The sequence below is a fragment of the Gavia stellata genome, chromosome Z (genome assembly GCF_030936135.1).
Source record: "Gavia stellata isolate bGavSte3 chromosome Z, bGavSte3.hap2, whole genome shotgun sequence".
In the NCBI taxonomy this organism is placed as follows: domain Eukaryota; kingdom Metazoa; phylum Chordata; class Aves; order Gaviiformes; family Gaviidae; genus Gavia; species Gavia stellata.
In genome coordinates, this window is record NC_082637.1 from 32569232 (window position 1) to 32595502 (window position 26271).

General features: G+C 38.4%; 1 protein-coding gene across 1 annotated transcript in view; it reads right to left on the bottom strand.

The window, feature by feature from the left end:
* GLDC (glycine decarboxylase) overlaps positions 1 to 26271 on the bottom strand; it is a 50925-nt gene that overhangs the window by 20842 nt on the left and 3812 nt on the right. The window contains exons 3-14 of the mRNA XM_059833810.1: positions 20433 to 20568; positions 12398 to 12562; positions 9475 to 9552; positions 8621 to 8768; positions 8165 to 8361; positions 5519 to 5615; positions 4349 to 4454; positions 3126 to 3265; positions 2322 to 2402; positions 1669 to 1766; positions 1075 to 1159; positions 944 to 985 (exon numbers count right to left, since the gene is read on the bottom strand). Of these exons, the coding sequence (XP_059689793.1) occupies positions 944 to 985; positions 1075 to 1159; positions 1669 to 1766; positions 2322 to 2402; positions 3126 to 3265; positions 4349 to 4454; positions 5519 to 5615; positions 8165 to 8361; positions 8621 to 8768; positions 9475 to 9552; positions 12398 to 12562; positions 20433 to 20568 (1373 nt within the window). The remainder of the gene's footprint in view (positions 1 to 943; positions 986 to 1074; positions 1160 to 1668; positions 1767 to 2321; positions 2403 to 3125; positions 3266 to 4348; positions 4455 to 5518; positions 5616 to 8164; positions 8362 to 8620; positions 8769 to 9474; positions 9553 to 12397; positions 12563 to 20432; positions 20569 to 26271) is intronic.

The window sequence follows — 26271 nt, forward strand, 5'->3', positions numbered from 1 at the left end:
CATGATTTAGAGGTAGACTTGGCAGTGTTAAGTTAATGGTTGGACTCAATGGTCTTAAAGATTTTTTCCAATCTAAACAATTATATGACTCTGTGATTTCCAATAATTTTTTTTTTAACATTCAGAAGATGCTTAAAAATCCTTAGTTTCTCCTTCTAGGTCACCTACCCTTATGTAGAGCTGTGGGATCACAGGGCAAACAGAGTAGTCATGTGGAATAGTACGTAACACTCAGTTTGTTTCACACAGTTTTGTTGCTACCCATTTTAGTTAGAAGGGAATATACAAGACAGAAAACAGTGAAGGGAGAAGACATAGAGAAGGCACTGAGAGAAAGTGGACAAATGAAACCTAGTGAAAGATCAAAGTGAGAAGCCAATAGGGAGAGAGTAGAGGAAGTTCATTCAGAGTCAAAAAGTCAGTCAGTATCCAAACAGCCTGGCTAAGGCTCTGCTTCATTTGCTACCAGCTAGAAAAATGAAGATACCGGGGGACTCCACCTCCTCACCTGGGGAAAAGGAGTGCTATCCTAAGAAATCCAAACTGACAAGGAAGCACGAATTGCCAGTCCCGCCTGACTCTTCCCATATTTCTAGAGGATTTGACTGTAAGATTTGTAAAGCAGATAGAAGTTAGGTACTGCAACACCACATGAGGGAACAGGACTGTGATACCTAATTCCAAACATTAGTTTCATATTTTTTTTCAGAATGGAGTTGTCAAAGCTACTCACTCTCCTGCTGTTGTCATGTTGTCGTACTCCTACTGTGCTTTTTAGAGCTTTTTTCCTAGTGGAAAAGGGAGCTGATGACTTTAGCTACTTCTGAAACTGCCTCCTCAGCTGGAGTACTAGACCAAAAGCAATCTTTACTTCTCTACAACAACACTGGCTAGATAGTTCACTCATGTGGGTCTTAAGTAAGACAGTATTATTGCAACTTACTGCAAGTTCAGCTGAACTATTGAGCTTCATCGTGCAGGACCCCTAAAAATACAAATATGTTTGTCAGTATTTATTGAAATATGTAAGTATGTATATAAGTACCTAATTTTTTCTTTTTGGTAAATACGTACCAAAGGAATCATGCTGTGAACAAGGGAAATATCTTTGTTTTCTAATCTTTTCATGTACCGCACAATATTTGTCTCAGAGTGATAGCTGGAGAACAGAAAATGTGGTGTTAAGGCAAGCAGATTAGCTATACCTGCTGGTTGATCTGTGCTCTAACATAAGAAAAGCCATAAAAAAAGAATTAAGACTGAGGATAATTTTTAATATATACTAGGTACTTCTTTCCAAATCAGTACTTTATGCTTGCTAATAGCAATGTGGATGAGAAATGCCTATTATCATTTGCTCATAAATGCTATCAGCAAATATGGAATATAAGGGCTCTAGTAATCTGCTGATACTACGTCCTCAAATAATAGCTTGTACAATGTAGCAGATTAATGGAAAAACACATCCCCCATGTGACCATGAGTATTGCTTTACTCATTTAGAATGTGAAAGATATCTGAAAATGCTAATAAATAGATTATTTCAGAGTAATGTGTGACTGTGTGAATACAGCTACAAAACTGTCCTTAACTGACTCCAGTACCACTTTTGAACGGAGATACTTTCAGATTCCATTAAAATATCAGATATACAGCAATTTCACAAACCTGTTGAAAACCTGATGTGTCAAGAATTTGGAAGTTCTCTTAAGTGGGGTGCTAAGGATGCCTTTGGTTTCCTCGCCCATACCCTCAGCAATTAGCTCCTTTGACACAAAGAAACATGGAGTCAAATACTTTCACGGAAATTTCTCTTTTCACAGTCAATTTCCATCAGAACTAGCTTATACTACCAGCTTACCTCAAGACTTAATCTGCTTTTTAGGTAAAAAAAAACTTTATTAGCATACATACCTGTATATACTAGCATGATAACAGCATTATATTAAAACTGGGTACAGATGTCTGTAGTCCGCATCTTAGAAGTATTGCTGCTAATTACTAATGACATGCAACAAAAATTCCAGTGGGAGAGAAATAATTGACCACCGCGTCCTAACCCTCACAAAACAAGTAACAGCCTAAACACAAGGTACCCAAGCTGACCAAAAGGACTAAGTGTCACAATCAGAAAATGGCATTACTCAGTTACATAAATCGTTATCTCATACTGCCTCTTTCTTTAAAAGAGGATCTGAAATTCTCAGTATTTAATATATAGTCATCATATAGACATCCACTGTCCCAAGAGCAGGTTTGCTTTTCACTAAACTTCTGAAACATTCAGATAATTTAATCTGTATTATCTATTGTCTACTTACAGCTGAAGACTCGCAACCAAAAATCCATAATATGTCATCTAGGTCTTTCTCATTTACAGTTTCATCAAGTGATACTCCAAGCTATGGATAAAAGCAACAGTAATTACTCACAGCTCTTAATTCCAGGGGCATAGTATATTTTTTCTGGTCAAGAAAAAATACTCCAGAAACACTGGAGGAAAAATGTAAATGTCACTTCATTTTATGTAATAGATATGTAAATTTATTTTATTTAGATAAAATTTTCCAATTCCTACCTTTCCCCTGCTAAACTATCCAAGCCAGATGGCCCACAAGCTTCAAGACTTGTGACCCCACTTCTAATGTTTCTAAGTGTTTTCCATTTAACAGGAAAATTGCTCATTTTGCACCTCCTCCCCCCATCCCATTTTACAGAACATATTAGACTTTGCCAAAAGTCCTTAGTGCCTACCAAAATGTGGTTTAGATGTCAATCTGTCTTTAAACACTGCCAGAGGGCCTGAATTCTGGAGGTCACCTTGCCTTTCATCATTAAGTTTTAGAGTCTCTCCATTCTAGCCCTTAGTGGCATATGTAATATGAAACAATTAGATAATCTTTTTAAACAGGCATAAAATGAAAATACAATGATTATTTCTGGAAGTTCAGTACATCACTTAACAACTTAATTCTTTATATTATCTTTATAATTGACTGATATATCTGAGCAAATTACAAGAAGTCTTAAGTAATTTTGTTCTGTTTAGCACATGTAAGGACTAGAAACTTAATGCAGAAAAAGTCATTCTACAAAATTTCTGAAAGGCTTAGGGAGTTGCTTACTCTGCCATCACTATAAATGCGAAAATTTATGTTTCTAAGAGCTGCCCTGTTCAAAACCTCTTTGACTGAGCATCCACACGTGATCGTCAAGGTATCAAAGAACAGATCATGATGTAGTTTATGACCAGCTCGCCTGAGACCTATAAAAAACAGTAAGTTAATTCTATTAGCTGCATACTGTATTGCTTGCTTACACAGTACTTGCATAGCAACACTATCAATCTCATAAGTAAATGCTTTTACATAACAAAGCAAAATATTCCCCTTGTGTACAGAGCAGCAAACTCAGCAGCTTTTTAGTGATATGTCACTGCGCATGAAATGCATCTATATCAGATTCAGACCTAATTAATAATGCAGATTGAGTCTAGGGAAGATCCTTCTGACACATCAAATTTGTAATATATACAGTAGCAGAACTGGTATATGAATACAATGAAGACAAAATCACAAGACTGGAAGGAGAAATTTTATTATATAAATGGGTATTAACCGTCATGGAGCTTGCCATAACAAAGTTTAGAGTCTTAGTGCTTTTCACAGCAGCAAAAGGTCTTCCAGCTAAACCGGCAAATAAAGCATGGATAATTGTGGCAATCGTCACTCAATTCTCAGCATTCCAGTTCTGCATAGCTCCTTCTGACAGCAATGATAGTCATGCCAGTGAATAAAACCTACCAGACCACATAGTCCGGCTGCAATCATTATTTTCTGCTACAGATTCTGTACTTCAGTCAGCTGTTAAGTTTTGGGAGTTCAGTGTTCATAGCAGGTAGGATGCTCCACCCAACTTAACTGAAATGTTCCTATTTCTTTAATCGCATTTATTACTTATTTTTGCTATGTTATTAATATTCTGTGCAGATTTCTGTGGGTAAACTTAGGATGATCCAGTCAGTGAAATCCAGAGCTTGCAGCTGGAAAACAACATTTGAATCTTATCACCTAGAGACTCGCTGTGTAGGCTTCTATTAATTTCCCAAGGAAACACAAGTAATGCTTGCAAGCTCATATTACATAGATATCTAATTCTTGGATGCCATCAGCAGAAGTACACAAACCCAAAAACATTAGCTATGAATTTTGTATTAAAGTGTTGTCTCTAGAGTTGAAAGAACACACATCAGTTGGTAAAAAAAACCCCATAAGTTTATTTAAGAAGATGCATTATTTAAGGAGGTATAAGGATTTAAAAACAGTTTCTGCAAACATTAAATACTCACCTTCAGCCAAGATTAGAGCAGCATTGTGTACCCGTCTTGCAATATGCCTTAATCCATCAGGTCCATGGTATACACCAAACATGGCTGCCATGTTAGCCAGAAGAGCCTAGGACCCAAATACAGTTTAGGACATCATCATTATTATTATTATTACTGTTATTGTTGTTATTACGACTACTACTATCAAAGATTACTTCACGTTAGTTCAGTGGAAAGTTTCTTTAGCACCCAGGGACAACCACATATCCTCAGCTGATGTTGTACTTGATTACCTGTTGCCTACAAAATAAAAGGTGGGAAAGGCAAAATACTTTTATGAAACTGTAAGCACTGATTATAAATTCAATGCCCTTTGAAATGTAACTGTGTCAGCAATCAACATGAACTTAAATTCAACTACTGCAACAAAGACATTGAAGACTCTCAAGTAAAGCTAGTCTCATAGGAAACTCATTGTTTAGGACTGGTACAAAATATTTATGGAATATGTCATGAACACCAAGTAAGTAATTAAGCTCATTTTAATATTAATAATCCCTCTGCAAAATCTGGCACAGCATTAAGAGCATGAGCACAGCATTGACAAGAGCAGAAAAACTTATGAACTTGTCTGGCTGAAGATCTGTGGAGGCATGCTGAAGATAACTATTTTGGATAATTACTTACTTAATCATGGTATTTTCCTGTAAAGATAGAACTTTGGCAATGTAATACTTTTGCATCAAATCACATAGACAAAAAAATAAGTTATGACAATTTGAACAAGAAGTTTTACAATTTAAAAATGGATTTTTTTTTGCTTTGAGTAGGCAGTTTCAGATCATTAGAATTCCCTTCCATTTTGTTAAGAAATCTGTCTTATTCATAACAAACACAGCACTACTCAGTGGTGTTCACCCTATGAAACAGATGGACTCACAACACTGCATGCATTAAGGGCTAAAGTCTTTATTAAAGGAAACAGATATTAATACCCTGTTTTCAAGCAGGATTCAATCTTTCAAAGGACTCAAAACAAATGCACAAACACCAGTATATTTCAATGTTCTTAATTTTTCAAGTAAAACCTACTGTTTTGAGAGCTAACTCAAATTAATGTGATGTGAGGACTATAATCTTATGGTTTAACTTGTTCCCTTCTACAACTGAAAATAAAGGATGACAAGTTACCTGTGCTGTGCAGATGTTGCTGGTAGCTTTATCCCTCCTGATATGCTGCTCTCGTGTTTGCAAAGCAAGACGATACACTTCCTTTCCATTTGCATCTCTAAGTCACAAGCAAAAATGTTGCTTCTGTTACTTTAAAATTACAGTAATTTAAGACATTTGGCTTTATGCATGCTAATCTGAAACTAGTTATCTATCCTCAGAGACAGAAAGATGCTGGAGAGAACAAAGCATAAATCAGGACAGCCGTGAACAAAGAGTGAGACTAAAGTCTCTAGATTTCTAATTACATCATGGCTGGCAAATGTGTCTGGTCAGGTAGAGCACACAGTGAGTTTTCGAAGCATACTACACCAAAACTTGGTATTTGCCTTAAAATGCCACAGATTATTGCAACTGTTTTAACTGAATAGTAATCCAGAACTTAATTTGAACAAACACTGAAAAGGCAGCATCTTTTCTAATGATGTCAAGTAAGAGCATATTGAGTTTGTATATAAAAATAACCCGTCCAACAAGGTTGTATGAGGTAACTGAAAGGGCTCTGGCCAATCCATCCTTTAAGAGGTCCTTTTGTAGGGTTCCTAACATGTTAAAAGTGGAGAGGTAAGAGCCAACCTAATATCCTTTAAAACTATGAAATCTTTCAGAACAGCCACAAAGAGAAATGGACAAACTATGTACTGATACATATAAAAATATATATATATGTACGTATGTGAGGGTTTGAATAGCTAGACTACTTGCCTCAAGTACTTGCACACCAGTTGTATGATACTGAAATAATTTTTACTCTAGCAGTTGTTTGGGGATTTTGACTATACAGCTTAGTTTATCATCAGTCCATCCAGAGGAACCTTGACAGGCTGGAGAAACAGGCTGACAGGAACCTCTGAAAGTTCAACAAGAAGTACAAAGTGCTGCACCTGGCAAAAAACCCCATGCACCAGTACATACTGGGGGCCACGCCGCTGGAAAGCAGCTTGGCAGAAAAGACCCCGGGGGTCTTGGGGGACACTAAGTTGAACATGAGCCAACAATGTGCCCATGCAGCAAAGAAGGCAAATGGTATCCTGGGCGGCATTAGGCAAAGCTTTGCCAACAAGTCAAGGGAGGTGATCCCTGCCCTCTCCTCAGCACTGGTGAGGCCACACCTGGAGTACTGTGTCCAGTTCTGGGCTCCTCAGTACAAGAGAGATATGGAGGTACTGGAGAGAGTCCAGTGAAGGGCCACAAAGATGCTGAAGGGGCAGGAGCATCTCTCCTATGAGGAAAGGCTGAGAGAGCTGGGACGGTTCAGCCTGGAGAAGAGAAGGCTCAGGAAGGACCTCATCAATGTTGTAAATACCTGAAAGGAGGGTGCAAAGAGGACGGAGACAGGCTTTTATCAGCAGTGCCCGGTGACAGGACCAGAGGCAATAGGTGCAGACTGAAACACAGGAGGTTCCTCCTGAACATCAGGAAACACTTTTTCACTGTGGGGGTGACTGAGCACTGGCACAGGTTGCCCGGAGAAACTGTGGAGTCTCCGTCCTTGGAGATCTTCAAAAGACATCTAGACACAGTCCTGGGATACTGGCTCTAGGTCATCCTGCTTGAGCAGGGGAGTTGGACCAGATGACCTCCAGAGATCCCTTCCAACCTCAATCATTCTGTGATTCTGTGATCAAAAACTTTAAAAAATCCATGGCAGAAAGCTGCATTGAGAAAGTACCGTAGCTTTTTCCATTTTAACACTTTCTTTTCCAACTTTCTTGAGATGCAGAAAGATGAAAGTAGATTAAAAATATTAAACTAGGTGTAGTCATAGAGTAGCAGTAGCATGACCTTAATAAACAGAATTACTGTTCTTTTGTAAAAGATTGTACCAGACTTCTGATCAAAATCTGAATTGGGGATCGGATTTCAGGACTATGAGTAAAGCCTACGGATATCCTTAGAATAAGCAAGATTATTAAAAATGTATTTGAAGGAATATTACTATATAAATGAAATATTTCTAAGCTTATTGATAACCGTTAATGTCATTAGTTATTTCCGTTACTGAAGTACTTCTGAATAGCTTCTGTGCCAAATATATGCAGTCTTCCCAGTGACAGTTACTTTGCGTTTCTACTATTCCCAGTTAGACATCTTGTCAAAATTCAAAATATGTCACCAATAACAAGAATTACATGCACGTTTTTGCACACTATTTCTCTGCTTTGTTTAAGCTTGAGTAAAATTTGAACTAGATTAAGTTCCTTCTTGATTATTTGGGAGGTTCAGTGAATTTTCTACTTCTTCCCATTTATGTTTTAAATGACTGGGTGTCAGAGAAAAATGTGTAACAGTACAGAATAAGTGGAGTAAGTTAGCTTGCAAGGCCTCATGCTATCACAATTAATCCTCTCTGCTGTTTCAGTTGTCTCTTCATCCTACATTGCAGCAAGCATTACAGACAGTTCACAGCTTCATTCCACACAAATGCAATTATTTAAGCTTGCTTCCTAAAAATTGAAAGCAACTTTTATTCTTCCAGTTTTCAAGAAAAAAGGTGTTCGGTACAACACCATGGTCAGCTGTTATTCATAAAGGCTGCACAACATGGTCATAATATGTTTTATTTCTATTTTCCCTGAAGACACTAACAGCAAAGGGCGCCCTTACCTCGTAACGCCCACCATTCTGCCTGGCATCATTCTCACTAGATTTTCCTTGACAGCGAAGAATGCCGCGTGGGGTCCCCCATAGCAGAGTGGCACGCCAAACCTCTGGGAGTTACCCAGGACAACATCTACCCCAAACTCTCCAGGAGGCTTCAGAATACAGAGAGCCAGAAGGTCAGTAGCACAGCAGGCGAGAGTCTGAGAACAGAAGTGCACAGAGCAGTTAGCCTCTTTTCTGAAGGAACAGTGTTTGTATGGGAGCTAAGTTTGAACAAGATATATCTCCAAACAGTTCCATATCACTTGCACAGAGCTGAGGTGTAGTGATTGTAATGGTTATCAATTGCATGGGGCTGAAGAGCAATACTTTAGATGGCATCTCATATAACAGTTTCTATGACTACAGCTGTTTGATGCATCAGATTGAAATCTGTGAGACCAATAAAATTTACTTTACCCCATTCTGATGAGCTCTTTCAACAAGTTCAGAGAAGTCTTCCACCTTCCCTTCAGTGTCTGGATACTGAAATAATACTCCACTGACATCCTTTCCACTGAAATCCATCTCATGGGGTAATCTGAGCTCAGTAATAACACCTGTATAACTGGAAAATAAAAAAATGCAGAAGACAACATATTCAAACCAATATCCTGCCTTGGTGCGATGCTTAATATGATGTTTTCATGAACTTATATATGACTTTTTTTCTTTAACATATAGAGAGTTGAACCTGCTTTGCAGTGCTAAACATTGAGAAAGTTTCATGTCATGGTATATAGTACTGAAGAATAATTGCGTTTGATACCATTAGCAGAAATAAGGAGTAAAGCAGAACAGAGGATGCATAAGCTACTTGATAGCAACATTTTGCTGCTTTAGCATGTTTAACTTTGAGAACCAAGACATATTTTTAGAAGATGGTTACTTTAAACTGTAAACTTAAAATGGATTTAGTTTTCATTAAAAGAGAAGTTTTCCTATATAGGGTAACTCATTTCCTAGTGACAAAAAATTACTAGACTGAATTCAATAACCAAATGTATATATTTGCACAAACAACTTAAGGGGAAATTAAGTATTTTCTTTTTATCATATGTTGAGTCTCTTTCTAAACATCTTTAACTACTTTGCAGTTGTATTTGAATGGAAAAGTAGAAGCAATACCAAATGTTAACACAATTCTGCTTTTGTTTAGCAAAGAAAGCATAATCCTATATTCAAAAAATGTTAGGTATATGGTGAAGAGGCACAGATGAAAAATGATTCAGTGTAAATGAAAAGATATGGTGGAAAATGGAGAAAAACATTACTTTGCTCTGGTTTGGACCACTGCTATAGTTTGAGGATGGCATCGGGCATCTACATAGAACTTCCTTCTTTTGTTGTGCCTATTAAAAAGAAAAGGAATAAAAGAAGGGTTACATATCAAGAATAGATTGTTTTCCACGGAAATAAAATTAATTGGTTTTCTAAATGAGAGTTTTCCTAAGTTAAAAGGCAATTGTAAATTTTGGTTATCATAACCAAATGAAGTGTAAGATTGAATGAAGTTCCTTGTCCATTTAAAATAAGAAAGTTCATTTCAGACACTCAGATGAGATTCTTACGTGACAAAAATTAAAACGGACTATGAAACAGAACAAGGACCCAACTTAAGAAGCTGCAGGAATGCCTCACACACACTTGCTCTTTTAAAGGAATACAACTGTAATCTTTAATACAGATAACCAAATATGGATAACCAAATATGAGACAGCGAAGTAGTAAAATTGAGACTAAAACAATTGCCTAGTTTTCTCTGGTAAACATGATTTTATGTCAGACTGATGCTTTGAACAACTGAATAGTTACAACACAGTCTCTACTGTGTAATCTCCTGCCTGATACACTGTTCTACAGTAACCTTCAATCATCTCTCAGACTTCATTTGACTTGCAGATCCCTTTCAAATGCCCCTGCAATACAGATCCCTGAAAGTGAATTTGGATATACCAGTAACAGTTTCACTTTTAGCAACTTAGGACTGATGTACTTCACTGGTTTTTAAAGCTCCTTTTAACCATTAGTGGAAAAAACCAATTCACATCTTCAGCGTTCATGGACACAAGAGATTCATGCCACAGACTGTTAGGTTATGCGATAAAAGCTCCTCTGCACCCGCCCAGAGAGGCAATGGCAGGCGGGGAAGGCCAAATAACACCCTGTCCCTGCTGCTCCCAGGCCCATCACAGGAGGTATCAGCCCAACAGAGACCCACCCCCACAAGCACAGAGGAGCACAAGGGCCCCAAGGCAGGTGGGAACTCAAATTAACTAATTAACACAGATAGACACACTCTCTGGGCCCCCCATGGGGGGAGACATTATGGGATGCAGGGGAAGAGCATTTTGGGATTGCATGGGCTTATTATGAGATGTTTAGGGGAAAAGGGATACAGCTAAGTGATTCTGGGAGGAACAAGTATAAGAAAACAGAGGAATAAGGGGGTAAACAGGGCCAGTAACACATAAACAGTTGCTGGTTGATGCACTGGCACCCAGCTAGTGCAGTCTGTCCTTTCTTCTTCTTAAATTCCTTTCCGATTCTTTTCATGGGTGAGGGGGCTCTGTACTTCTGGGAGGGGGTGGGTGTATATGGCTGTCTGGGTGCCAGCAACTGGAGTCAGACCACGGAGGATCCACATGTCCATGGTGCAGCAACTGGAGTGACTGGAGTGAGTGGACTTCAGTGCCAGCAAGTGGAGCAGCACCTCAGTCATAGAGGGCCATGTGTCTGTGGTGGTAGCAGCAGCAGCGGGTGTGTATCTGAGTGCCAGCAGCTGGGCTGGTACCATGGGCAGGGCAACTAGACTCTCTCCAGTGTGTCCATGTCTCTCTTGTAGTGGGGAGTGGGGAGCCCAGAACTGGACACAGCACTCCAGGTGTGGCCTCACCAGTGCTGAGGAGACAGCAAGGATCACCTCCACTGACCTGTTGGCACCACTCTTCCTAATGCCGCCCAGGATACCATTCCCCACTTTTGCCACCAGAGCACGTTGCTGGCTCGTGTTCAATCTGGTGTCCCCCAGGACCCCGAAAGACCTTTTCTGCAAAGCTGCTTTCCGGCCTGCCAGCCCCCAGCAGGTACTGCATATGCCTGGGGTTCTTCCTCCCCAGGTGAAGGACTTTGCACCTCCCCCTGTTGAGCTTCACGAGGTTCCTGTCAGTCCATTTCTCCAGTCTGTCAAGGTCCCTCTGGATGTCAGCACAACCCTCTAGTGTATCAGCCCATCCTCCCAGTTTTGCATCATCAGCAAGCTTGCTGAGGATACACTCTGCCCCATCATCCAGATCATTAATTGGACCCAGTGTTGCCCCTGGGGTACACCATTAATAACTGGCCTCCAACTAGACTTCATTGTCACTGATCACCATGCTCTGGGTGCAGCCATTCAGTCAGTTTTCAATCCACCTCAGTCAAACCTCATCCAGCCCACACTTCTTCAACTTCTCTGTGAGGATTTAAGGGAGACGGTCAAGGCAGATGATACCCACTGCTCTCCCCTCATCTACCAAGCCAGCCATGTCATTGTAGAAAGTTATCAGGTGGGTCAAGCATGACTTCCCCTGTATGAATCCATGCTGGTGGCTCCTGATCACCTTCTTGTCCTTCACATGCCTGGAAATGGTTTCCAGAACTAGCAGTTGTTCCATCATCTTCGAGGGATCGAGGTGAGGCTGACCGGCCAGTAGTTCCCTGCATTCTCATTCCTGCCATTCCTGAAGATAGGAGTGACATTTGCTTTCCTCCAGTGCTGAGGCACCTCTCCCAGTTGCCATGAGTCTTCAGAGATAATCAAGAGTGGCCTTGTAATGACATCAGGCGGCTCCCTCAGCACTCATGGGTGCATCATATCAGGGTCCGCAGACTTGTGTATGTCCACTTTGCTTAAGTATTCTTTAACCTGACACTCCTCCACGAAGGGTAGGTCTTCCTTGCTCTAGACTTTCCCCTGGTCTCTAGGTCCTTAGTTTCTTAAGTTCTTAGAAGTCTGAGTTAAACATTCACATCAACACTGGGAACTTCTCTGGGGGCTTAATAACATGGGCTATTGTTGTTTAGTGATCTGTTCACAGTGAAAAGGTGACACTCAACTTCAACCAACTCACCTATCCGTACCTACACAAGAGAGATGCCTTTCAAACTGCAAAATTCCTTCTTGCTGTGATTTAACCATATATTTAAAAACAGTACCTGTGACACAATTGCATGGCTTCTGCTGCAGCTGTCCCCTCATCCAGCAAAGACGCGTTAGCCACATCCATTCCTGTTATATCGCACACCATAGTCTGGTAATTTAGCAGGCTCTCCAGCCTGCCCTGGGAGACCTCAGGTTGGTAAGGAGTATACTGGGTAACCCTATAAGAAAACAATTCTGAGTTTGGGTCTAGGAAAATAAATGTGTGACAAAATTATGCCAATATGTAACTGAACTATGTCATAGGAAAAACAAAGTGTAAAGCATAATTCACTAACATAAAAGTTTGTTAGAAAACAGTTATTTTTAGATGGTTGTAATTTATTACTGTCCTGGAAGCCTGAGAATATTTTCTCTTCTGGTATTGACTTGGCTGTTTACAGGAGAAAAATTCTATTTTTCCATTTTGAAAAGAGAAATTACTTTTAAAACAGAGGTGTGAGTGCATCTTGGGGAAGGGAGAGGGGAAGTAGGCGCTGAGTGTGGGACAACTGAGTCAAATCACAATATCCAAGTGAGAATGCTTAGTTCAATCATATCTAGGTATTGCCATTATCTTTCAATACTGTTTCTGAAGCCCTTTACTTGCTAAGTCTTCTCCCCTGTTATGGGAGTGCCTTTCGCACTCGGCATTTCACAGGATCAAGCTCAGAAATACGCAACTTCTTGTGAAATGACAGTTTCCATATATGTTAGTGAAGGAAGGTGAGACTGATGTGAGTTTTATCTGTTGTCATCTGGAGAACAAAACAGTAGAGGCAACATAAGCAATTCCTTAGAAAAGGCAACAATCTAAGGGAAACACTCCATTATAACAGTCCAGAAAAATAAAGCAGCATGGGTCCAGGGATGAAAGACAAGAACAGAGATGAGACTCTCCTCTCACAGCTGGCAATTTGGGCACTGGATTCCATGGTGGTTTAGGACAGACTTTACGCCAGTTTGAATTCAGAGTAGCGGCCAAAAACAAGTGATAAGTGGTAACACTCGTGGCCTCTGTTTTCTAGCAATAGAAGAAAAACAACAGTTTTTTTCCCAAAAGGGTGGTAGTAAGCCCTAGACTTTTGAAAAATGCTTACGGGTGAAGGTATAATCTTTAAAGAGACTGAAGTATTTGGAAGATCAAGCCATGTAAAGTCAATAGAAGGTGAGCAACAGAGATTTTTAAAGAACAAGCTGCAGAACCTGCGGTGTAGAGCAAGATGAGAGGAGCAATAAAATAGTAATGCAAGAGAGAAGGTAGGAAAAAAGTCCTGAAGAAGAGAATGGAAGAGCTAAAAAGAAGGACATACTCAATAAGTGAACTCAAAGTGTAATATATGATGCTAAAGTATTTACTGTCTATTTAAATGATACACGCACTCAAATTTCTCACATATACTATTCAGTACAGTGACAGAAAGCAATAACTATATACCAAATAGGGTAAATACTGATGATTTTCCCAAATATTGAAGGTTTTTCCTGTTTCTTAGTCAAGACTGTCACTAAACTACTCATCATTATATACTTGACTGCATAGTTCACAAGTGAGACCATGTCCTGGGCTGCATGTAACATTGCTCATCTCAGTAGTAATATTTTTTTTTTCTCCATCGCTGCTAAACCCAGTTTTCAGTTTGTCAGATAAACTTTCAATCAGGGAGTATAAAGATTTGGTTTCTGAATGGTCCCCCTGCCCACTCAGTTCTCACCAATAGAAAGAGTTATTCCTTACTCCTTTGAATGAACAATGAATTTTCTTGCTTAATAAAAGAAACTCCTCTGTACTTCAAGTTAACAATCCTACTTTCTCATTTTATTTCAGCTAAAGCCCTTTTTTTGCATTATAACTTGCAGGAGGAACTAGAATTAGACTAATAAGAATTAAAGCATTGAGATTAATTGAAATGCCTTAGAGAAATATTACTCAGTGCAAAGGAAGAAAAATAAAATCAAGACTCATTGGTTAGTATGTGCAGAATAATCAGTTAACATAAGTGAGATGTTAATTAAAGTTGAGTATACTGGTTTTATTGTTCAACAAAAACATTGCTTCATTAAACTGTTACTAATTAGGGACTGATGCAAAATGAGAAAGGTAGAAAAAAAAGAAAAATCAGTAGTAGAGAAGCAATACTTAAATTAACTTGGCTGCAAATTTTGCTAAAGGACATTACAATCATAGCTGTTCATGTGGTGCAAAACTCTCTATTTTGTTTTCAAAGACAAAGCATCTTTCTTAAGATGTGAGTAACGTTCATAACTCCTTACTTGATGAGAACCCCCTTTCCTAAGATTTTATCTTATATCATTAGAGATAGACTTTGCAATGAATGCTTCAAAGCAGACCACTCAAATCAGCTACCCAGAAACCTATTTAAAAAGCCTCAAGAATTTCCACTCATAGTTTATGCTCAAAAGATTTTTTAAATAAAGTTTTTATATTGTGTAAAATAAATAAATAAATCTATTCTTAACCAGCTACTAAGTAGCTGCTAATTTGATGGTTCCCTTGAATAACCTCAATGCTACTCCACATAGTTGGGATAGTACACTATACTACAAAACAGAATTAATGAAGCTTTGTGATTTTAATGTTACGCTTTTGAATGGTAAAAACAGTTGAAGTAAACCCAACCAATTTTGGAAAGGACAGAAAAAATTCAACCAAGAAATCCTGAATTTTAGTATTACCACTAATTACAGTGCATGAAGTTTAACAGTTGTACAGGTAAAGACACCTTTTATAACATAAAAACATTTATTTAAACACTTTTTCTTTTTTTGGAAGGTTGTTTGGCACTGTCTAAGCATTTAAATCTTTTAATATAGTAATCTTACTTCTCCACAATTTCTTCAAATAGCTGGCTTTAGTCCCCACTCTGACTTCTGCCTGAATCTATACTACATGTTAAGTGACTTTTAAAGTAATTTAAAAGCAAACACTTTAAAAGTAAAAGTAATTTCTAAAGTAGACTTTTATATAAATCAAATATCTAAAAAGCACACTAAACCATCTCACATTCACAAACCCCCTCTCTTCTGCTTAGGTTTGTTCAAGTGGCTATTCTGCACATAATTCAAGTTCAGTACCAACAGCATTAAAATGAAAAGCAAGAATTACCATCGTGGTAAGGAACACAAATACAAACGGCCTCTTGTTCAATCAAACTGGAGGAAAATACGATCTCCAGTCAGCATCTATTCTGACCAAAAGTACTTCTGCAGACAAACGCTCCCAAGCCAATTAAGGCAGACAGTTCATGATACAAAAGAAACCTTCCATGAGAAGTTTCTGGCATCTTTCTCGAGACAGTGTCTGACCTTCAGGAGTTTGGTAGTAAGTGGCTTCAGTTTTCATAGCTTTTATAACTCTTTGCTCTAGTTTAGTGTTCCACCCTTTGCATCAACCCACTCTCAAAAATACTTCTGTGAATACCAACTTTAGGTACCAATGAAGGTTTTAAAAGAAAACCTGGCATCAAAGCAGGAAGTATCTAAGAAGCATGCTTTCAGCCAAAAGCTAGGCCACTCATCAAAAGACCTGGCTTATGAAAGAGCAGAAGCTTTTGTACTTGGGAGTTGTTTGTTTCAGGTTTAGCAACAAAACAAACAGACTATACATTAACTGCAAGATTAACTATTACTGCTTCTTTATACTAAAGGTAGCTCTTGCTTCCACACAAAGATTCAGTAAACTCCATTATCAAGCAATATTCAATGAACTAGTTCTTGATGAGTATTTGAAAGTGTACAGTCAATAAGATCTAAGACTAAGCCTAATTTATTTCTTAATATACAGTAAGTTCTAGCAAAACAGTTCACCATGTATCTTCCTTAGTGATTTTTTTCTATGCTTTGACTGAATCTCTGGGAAGTTAATGTATTCACAATCAACACAATATTTTTATCTTGTTATAAATTATGTTCTTGCAGTTTTAGACATCTGCAAGACTAATCTCATGCAATGGCAGAACTAGAACTGATTTGGATTTTCAGTTATACAGAGTATTCTTTTTAAGATCTGACAATTAATAAGATGAAACGAACTTAAAGTAAGGACAGACCACTACAAGAATTTAAAACTAATATACATGAGCTACAGAAAAAAGATAATTCATACATCTGACAAAACTGGAAACTGAGACTTAAGTTCAGTCATGAATACATGAAATTTTTAAATTATCTGTCTTTTATGGACTGGACATCACTGTTAAGGCCAAAACTGAAACAAAATAAAACAAAACAAAAAAGCTGTATTTAAGTTAAATATGCATATATATAAATATTGCAGTGTAGAGGGATAGTAGAGTAAGGCTGTACAACTAGGAGCCATCCAACTGCAAGCAATTCCATCCAGTCTGTAAAATTCCCAAATGCCATACTGTATATAGAGTTCCAGATGCATCACTTGACATCTCTGAAGAGCAGTTATAAGGGTATTCCTAAACCAGTATCTCACTCATGGGTTTGAGAAAGCTGGATAGTCTTATGATAGGGCATGGAGATGTGCCAGTTTCCAGTTGAAGCATAAACACTGAATTTAATGCCAATTTGGTGTGCTTTGTAGTTGCTTGTGCAGCTTTCTGTATCCAATCTACAAGTAGAAACCAGCTGTGTATTGTTTATATCAGATTTTTGCATGGTATGCAGTAATTTTCAGAATGCAATGCGTAAGTGCCGAGTGCTACTAGCTAATAAGTTTAATAAGTTACACTACCAATGTAAAGATTGCAGATGTCCTTGGTACAGGTACTTTATTTTTACATATTTAATGCCTGGGGACAAAGGAATCAAGTGAGCTGTACTTTGGAGACCTCTGCATCATGCTCCGTTTTATGGTATCAGCGTGACTTTAAAGGCCTTCTTGATTTTCAAGGCCTGATAGGTATTTTTATCCATTTAAGCCCCAAAAATAAATACCACACTGTTTTGACATATATGTTAATAAGAAGCCGATATGTAAGCTGATTTCTGAAACCAAATGTTCTTCACATCTTCAGTTATTAATTTACGTTCATGGCACAGAATTAGTTTGGTATGCTACTAGAGAAAGAGCTCAGCACACTTGGTGTGAAAAAATTTAATCAATATGTTAACATGGGGTACAGCAGAATAAGGACTATGCATCCATACCAGCAGACAGATGACAGGTAGTCATACATTTGAGGGGTCTGTGCTGAAAGTCACATAACGGGTGGTATGCCCCAAAATAAATCCTTCTGCCTGCGTTTTAGAGTTGAGATGTTCCAAGGATAAAGTAAGTTTCCCATTGGCCTGCTATTTATTTGTTTGGAAAAAACAGGCTAATATTTTTGCTGATATCACCTAAGTAGTAAATGGAAAATACTTCTAAGACTTTCACCCCATGTTAGCATGGAATTGTTAGTCACAGATTGCTAGGAACAAGGCAGTGTTAGCAGCCATTAACCAAGACCAAAAGGAAATCAAGTATCAAAAATAAGGGATACTTATCTTCTACCTTCTGTGACTAAGTCAAATCCCTCACGTAGGAGGCTGGAATTTTAACTGCAGCATTTTAGGTCCACAACAGAAATTTCTCTGCTTGTTCTTTAATTTTCAATTAAAGTATTCTTTGGATAAAAAGTTATCTGAAAAATATCTACCCCAAGTGTTTTGAAATAGCTTCTTTCATGAATGCATAAGTAGTTAAAAGGGGATTCAGACTTAAAAGGATGTTTATGCTTTCCTAAAGCTACCAATACAAGAAATTCCTGAATGCTGACTTCCCAGGCACTTATTAGTGCATAGTTTTGGTCAGACAGTTTTATCTCACAGTAATTAAGCTATTCAGCTTTTATTGTGAACAGGGATATTATAGATCATTGTCCAAATGCTTCAAAAAGTTTTCAAACTCCAACAGCGTTGAGTATTTTCTTAACAGAATCAGAGCTTTGGGAAGATTTTTGTGGTAATCTTCTAAAGAAAGCAGCGTGGGTCAGTAGTCTCATTTTCAGCCGAAAATACATTTTGTTCTAAACAGTTTCCTCCTGAAATCTACCCCTTTGCTTCCTACCTCCTCCTAGCAAGCCCAAGTGTCCTAAATACTGTGAAGTCCTTCACTTTCCTGTTCACAGACTTCTACAAACAATCTTTTATAAACTTATATTGTATTACAGTGCAAGCCTTGCTCTAACAAATGCCACGCAATGGCAAAGTCATGTGAGAGAGGCAGAACTGATCATATACAATAAGCCTGCGCTTGCAGCATTTCCCTTGGAGCTGCAATGTGAAGTGCGTTAGCAGAAGAAAGTGTCACACACTCAGTAGATGTAAGGAGAGTTTTGATTTCTTAAACGGCTTCCATAAAGTCGGTATAGTTGCTTTTCCACAGATGCACACACACATACACCCTCTCCCCAACAAACATTTTAGCCTTCACTTTAGCCATCTAAAAGTTTAGTTTTTAGCCATCTAGTTTGACTTTACTGGACACTCCAAGAACAGGTTTCTGGATACACTCTCCCAATCGTTTCATTAGCACAATGTAATTTGATAGGATTTAGAAATATGCACTTCATTTTGGTCCACTTACTTTTTAACTGTTCTTATTTTTGCCTCTAGCAACTGATTATTTGTTTTGTGGCAATGTACTGAAATATTTAGATTGCGTATGTCACAAAAAGTGGGTGGGGATAAGGCCAAATAAAGCTTTGTATAGATGTGTTACATAGACTCCTTGAGTCCCAACAGTGCAACTTTTTCGTCAGTTCGAGAGACTGAGATGCAAATAGTGGAGACAAGTCTAAAAATACATAGACTTGGAGGTCTGCAGATACATAGACCCATTTATGGCAACCCAAAGTACAAAAAATATAGCATCTAAGTAACAATGGCTATTTACACTGACTAATCTGACTCTTTGGTTGGCTGGTTTTTTTAATATCTATATATAACTTCTAAATACTGCTTTTATTAAAACAAAAATTGCTCATTAACAAAGATGACAGTTATTATTTTAATACAGTACAAAAAAAAGGATGTTACTGACTAGAGATAAGGGAACTTCTAAACCAAATCAGACAATGCAGCATATCAATGGCATTCAGTCTGTTGGAAAGTGAGACTACATGTTAAATTTAGTTTTTCTGTTGCATCGTTTCTGCGTTACAGTTCTTTAGAGAAATGTCAATGCTAAATGAGTATTTCTAATCAAGCCTTAGTGCCTTTGCCAGGAAAAGTCCATCAAGAGACAAAACCCCATTATTATTTAGAGTAATGCTGTTCATAAGATATAAATCAATGCATTACAATATTTTCTTTTTTACATTTAAGTAAAAAAAAAAACAAAACAGACCAATAACATTCAAATTCAAGTCTGTCAGATTGGATATTCTTTTGCTTGTCCCAAAAAACTGAAACATCAGCTAGATGATAAGGACAAAGTACAATATTCTCAGCCTCTTCATAAATGAATTATCAAGCTTTGTTGTCTACCTATTCTCAGGCACCAGTTAATTATTTGTTCAGACAAGAACATACTTTATGGTTACACATTCAAACTCTTGAAGGTCTCTGATTTCAAAAAAAATCAAGAAAGAAATACCAAGAGAAGAGCCTTTAAAATTTTCAAGGCTTCGTACTTCCTCATAAGAAAACCATAATCAGAGTTTGCATAGTACTTAACCAGCTCCACTCAAAATTGCATACACTAGTGGAGGAGGGAGCCATTTTAAATTTAGGCAGAAGTTAGGAAAGAATTACTTTAGTTTAGGAGTTAAGTCTGTATGCTTCCTTAAAGCAAACAAATACTCTTGTTTTAGTTCATAATAAATAGGAGCCATGAATAGAAGTCACAAAAATCAAATATTTTACCGAAAAAGCATCTTCTAAAGTCAAAAGTACTCTTTTTCCTCCCTAGCTTCAGCATGAGTAATACAGTTCCTACACTTACACATCAATATCAAACATATGAAAACCTTAGTAAAAAAAAAAGGTTTGGGGTATATTTGTCTATGCTCATTCATAAGACAACCTTCAAATGTATATTTATACATATGCATTCAAAAAGAAAATGTGGTACATTACCATCCTGCGTTCTCCAACAAATTCCGTGCAATGGGCTGAGGCACTGAGCAGTTGTAATAACCCATGCCTATGTAAGACCTCCATATCTTGTTCTTGCTTGCAATATTGTATAGAGTTTCAAGGATTTCATTTTCACCTAATTGAAAATAAATTATGTCAGAAAACTACAGTTACATATAATGCTAACAGTTTTTAACTGAAATGCCTTGCACCCCTGCACAAAAAAATGCAACATTGGTGATGCAAGTATAAACAGTAGTAGAATAAAGCACAAACCAAGAACAATGAAGATAAAATATAAGCTGGTAAAATATTCTGGGAAAGTTTAAATTCTGCCAAAATTCTGGAAAATACAACAACTGAATAATAACAAGGTTTCAATCAATGTGGAAACAATAGTGAGAGAAACAGCTGTAGGCAAATGGCTTATGGAGGAGCCCTTTTTGTACTAACGCAATGTACGTTCTGGGTCTCTTGCACATATATTAGAATATATCTCAGAAGGCATCTTTTTTAGCTAAACCTTGCAGAATCAGCTCTGGATGAAGCTACAGCCATCCACAACTATGATTTAGTGTTTCTAACAGAGCCATATTTGCACAAACTGGGCTCACACCAAGCACCCAGGAGTAATTTCTTAGTATTAAAGAACTTTATTTTCTCGCATTTTCCCTAAATAGCTGATAAAATGGAACAGTTCTTTCAAATCAATTTTAGCATGCTTCACCGGTATATTTAAAAGAAAAAAAAAAAAGTGTGAATACAGTATTTCTAGCTTAAGAAATTACATATAAGATTAACTTTTAAATGACTCTGCCAATCTAGTTTGGAGAGATTACAACAGATTGCTTTTGAAGTGTTCAGACGGAAACCATTTGCACTCCCTCCCTCCCCCAATTACAGTTTAGTCTTTAGTCTTGCTTCTACATACTTCTCAGTATCCTGAAGGCTGTGCCAAAATCACATTCAGTCAACCTGTTCCTTGTAGTCAATGAATAATGCTACCCAACATCTGCCAAAAGGAAAGATTTACAAAGTATTTTTGTGTCCAAGGATGCAGAAAGATGGTCAATAGGCTGTCTAAGATTATGCAGAGAGACAGTCCTGGCCAACCTAACAGACCTGGGTGGAACTGGACACCAACCCTCCCAGGTGAGGGCAGCAGATCCTTTTTTCTTTTTCCCCCCAGTCTGACCTCGGAAACTGCTGTACTGCGGCAGTTGCACCAAGCTGTGTTAATTCTGCACTGCAACTTGAAGACTTTGGAATATAAGGCTACAAATCACCAAAGCAGAATAGCTTGGGCCCTGGATGTCTCAAAACCTATTTTCTTTCCTAAGTTGCTCCAGCAAGAAAGATCAAGTCGAAACAGTTAATGCTCTGGAATCTGGTAGCAAATAATTCTTTAGGTTTTGAATTAATTTCTTCTGCAGCCATAAATAAGCATATTATAACTTTAGCTCTGATTTCAAAACTCATCCCTCCTCTTCCTTTTACTCAAAGTGCTACTATTGCATTCCATGTATAAAGATTCATTTTTTAAAAAAATCTTCTGGTTTTCAATTAATTTCTTCCACAGTCACATTATACCTTCCACGGAGTTATTTGTTTCACTGATCTTCAGTTCTCACTTCAAAGTTAACTTCTTCTCTGCCTTTTACTCAGTGTTACTATTAGATCTAATGTATAAAGATTAATTTCTTGTTTTCAGTAAACTGCAATTTTTTCTGGAGACTCAAGAGTCATGTGTTTATTATACTTGAACTCAGCAACATCTAGGGCAAAGTTTGTAAAGCATAGTGAGCAGCTCCACTCCCCAATACTCCTCTCACACAGTTTATTCCAGACAGATGCACTTGTTTGTTTATTTTCAGTGAGAGTTTTAACACTGTAGGGATCTTCCTCTACCACTTGCAAACCAAAAGTTTGATGACAGTTTGGGTGCAGTTTGAGAGGGACGGTTGTATTCTTGCAAAATTCAAACATAAGTGATTTTTTGAAAAAGGTAATGAATTTGCTTGTTTAACTCCAAATGCCATTGAAGGCAGAAGTTGGCTATCATTCGACTTGCTCACTAGCCCAATGTCACACAGAAAAATGCGTTAAGAGTGGGATTTCTGCAGTAAACACATACCACAAATACTGTACTATGTGCCAGATAGCATTTCCTTTGTTTGCCCGACTGGACATTTTCTTCTAAAGACTCATTTCTCAGCAAATACAGCTAACAACTACCACGTGAAGGCACCAAACTTGTGCTAGAGCTCTCTGAAATAAACCAGTTTCCAAACTGATTCAAGGCACAAAGCAAAAAGCCTAGTGAGACTGTAAGCAGCTTAGATAGCAGTTAAGCTTGAGAGTAGAACCACATCCCACCTCGAACAGCTGCGCTGATAGATCCCAACACTGAATACATGAGCTACCTTTGAAGATAGTTACACTACTAGTTTTAATCAGGGTGGTGAAATGCTGGAGGGTACGCTCCCTGCACTGCTGCTTCACCTCACTTACCCTGCTCCTTTGGTAACTCTGAAGGCAAGAGCAGCAATATGGCTCAAATACACATCTCCCACATTTGGCACACCTCTTTCAAGAGACCTGGGATGAATACTCCTTCCCCTATGCCTTACACTGCCTTGAAGGAGTTCATCACAGCGTGTCTTTAGGAAGATAGCCCATAAGGAACTGCACTCCTGAGTAATGACAGTCAATAGCCCCCGATTTGTCTGTACAGCCTGGCTTACCTAAGACCAAACGTAAGTCCATGTAGATTTACAATGATTCAATTTTCACAAATTCAGTGTTTGCTTTACACTGATACGGTTCTGAACTCAAGCAAAACTGATGTAGGCAAGGGTGAGGGAAATTAACACATATGTTGGGGTCTAAAGACTGGAGAGCAAGGGAACAAAACCATTCTTAACACCCCCAGCACTGACAGGAGGGGATGGAAGAGACGCAGCTGGGCTCTTCACAGCGATGCATGGCAGGAGGGCGAGAAGCTGCGGCACAAGCTGAAACATGAGAGGCTCAGGCTGAAGATAAGCAGAAGCCTTTTCCCCATGAGGGCAATCCAGCAGTGAAGCTGGGTCTCCATCCTTGGGCGTTTCATGTTCCGAACTGGGTGAAGCACTGAGCAGCCTGGTCTCAGCCTGCTCTGGGCAGGGGCTGGAGATCTCTCCAGGTCCCCACCAGGATCCCGTGTCTCTGTCAGTAGCTGTATTTCCCACTTCGCCAAGCCTAGCTTTTAACAGTGTAGTCCCACAATACTATTTGTGAAAGAGGGCTAACACTTTATTGGTCGCTCTGTAAATAACTAACGCTAGTATAAAGGCAGAAGAATGCTAACCACAAGAGTGATCTTATGAATGCTTAAAAATTCATTTTCAAATTCAAAATGAAATTACTAAGTTTCCAGTTTGCTTAAGAAGAGTGTCACCAAACCCAGAAAATTACATAGACTTTTTCTACTGTATATATCTTGGAGCATACATAGTGGAAACAGTGTATTCTTCTAGTTATTTATTTAAAGTTAAAACATATGAAGACTAGGATTTTGCAAGTTTCAATACATATGGTTGAAAAAACACAGATTCAAAGATGTTGTGCTGGGTTACTGATGTTTGTTTTAGATTATCCCCAGCAATGGGTGAAATAAAGAAGCAATATCCAAAATGGGGAAATAAAACTGAATAAAAACCTGATTACGGTTAAGAAGTGGTTGGAAACTGGCCATCACATTTGGCTGTTTGTTTCGTTTTCTAAGACAACATGGTTGAAATGCTTTTATCTTGAATTCACTTTATGAGGTGTACACCACAAATTCTTCAAGAACCTTGTTCAGCAAAAAATAAAATTGCCAGCTAAGTCACTGCAGTTAATCTTTATTCCCCTCATCAACTCATTAGATAATACAATCAAAGACAGTACCCAGAATAAAGTTCATTGATCTTGCAGTACTGCTATCTTAGAACTGTGGAGAAAATTCACTGAGGCTCCCAGTAGTAGTTCTGTGAGGACACGTCATGACTGCTAGACCCACAGGTAGAAAAGGCAAAATATATCACAAAAATAGTAAGAGGGAGTGAATTATCAGATTATGAAATTATAATACTGTTATTTCACCTAGTGTTTTTGTGGTTAGCACAGTAGCTTTGCCTTGAACTTGTGAGATACCTGCAAAATAATATGGTACCCAAAAAAGAGAGGGGGAGAGAGAGAGAGAGAAATCAAGACAGAAGGAACAGTTTGAGCTATACAACTTACAACACAAAAGTGAGGAGACTATTTGTCTGATATAATTTTGTTCACGTTATGTCAGGTCTTGAAAAAAATGTAGCTTCTGAGATCAAGAAAGCAAGATCTTCGGAACAACTGATATAAGAGAAAGAGGATAAATTTATTTCTCTTGCTTTAGCAATTAATTCTATCTCTGTTAAAGAAAAAAAAAATCAGATTATATTGAAGCAAAACCATTCCAAAGCACTGTCAGACATGTTATAATGTTGCAGGACAGCAGAAGAAAAGTGCTCGTTCCAGGTGCCAAGTCCAACCAGCAACTACCCAAGAGACAGGCGGAAAGCCAACACCAGCTGTTGCCCTGACTCCTCCTCCTTTCACTCAGGCCACCAGCACTCACCCTGCCTGCCTGGGCAGCGGAGGCAGGCAACCTGAGGATGCTGCAAGCAGAAAGCATGCAGGGGCTGAGAGCCAGCAACATGCCTGCCTCTCTCTGCCCTACCCCCAAGGCCTACTGCATTCAGAAAGAGGAGCAACAGCCCAAAAGTGCCATGAAGAGCAAGGTTCCACCGGTGGTAATGCAGATTCTTCCACCACTTGTGGCAAGACTCTGGAGGACGACAATTACCCCTGCTATAGGCATCCAAAGCATACAGTGTGGAGTCCCAGCAGCAGAGAATCTGAAACGACTAAATCAGCTCTAAAAATCTGACAGGAGCTGATTATAAACTCATCCAGAATTAATTTTAAGTGTCATTTTACATATAAGATCGTAGTTAACGTAGATTTAACTGCACAAAGAGCAGTTAAATTTGAAGATACAAATAGTCTTCCTTACAATACGACTGCTTCTGAGCAATATCACTTCTAAAAATCTTTAGACTGAAGACCCAATTTGTTTCTTACACAGATTGTATAAACTAATGTTTATAAATTCTAAAATTCGAGAATGTAACTGGGAATATTTTGGAAAAAAATCATGGCAGAGTTTGTAGCCTCATTTTTTTAATTCAAATCCTGAACAAAAAAGCAGAAATACATAATATATGCACAAAGCCTTCCCATTAAATAAAAATGGACATACAATAGCAGCATTGCAGGGATACCTATGACTGATACGGACAGTAGGTTTGCAGGGATAAAAGAAAGGATTACTCTTATGAGATGATCTGTTCTTTTACTTCAAATGGGTCAATCACTACATATGTGCACAAGCACCTTCAATGCCTAAAGAAAAGGGGATTGTTAAAGTTCACTTACTGTGACAGTGGGAAAAAAGCTCTGTAATACCAGCTGATCACAATTAAGTGTCAGATGTCTAGCCTTGTCGTAAATATTGACTGAACAGAAGTTACACGCCAAAGTAACATTTGCCCTTAACTGTATCTGCAGAAAAAGCTGACTGTGAAAACGCCTCCCTTGCAGAATCGGCTAAGGTACAGGACTGCAACTTACCGTTATGGGAAATCAGACATTTTGCTATTTCACCCCTACTGGCTTTCAGTGGCATATTCAGGTGGTTTTACAACACTGTCAGTGCACTCATGGCAGCAGGCACTTCCAAAATGGCTTTTTTTTTGGTCAGAAAAGGGACACAGGT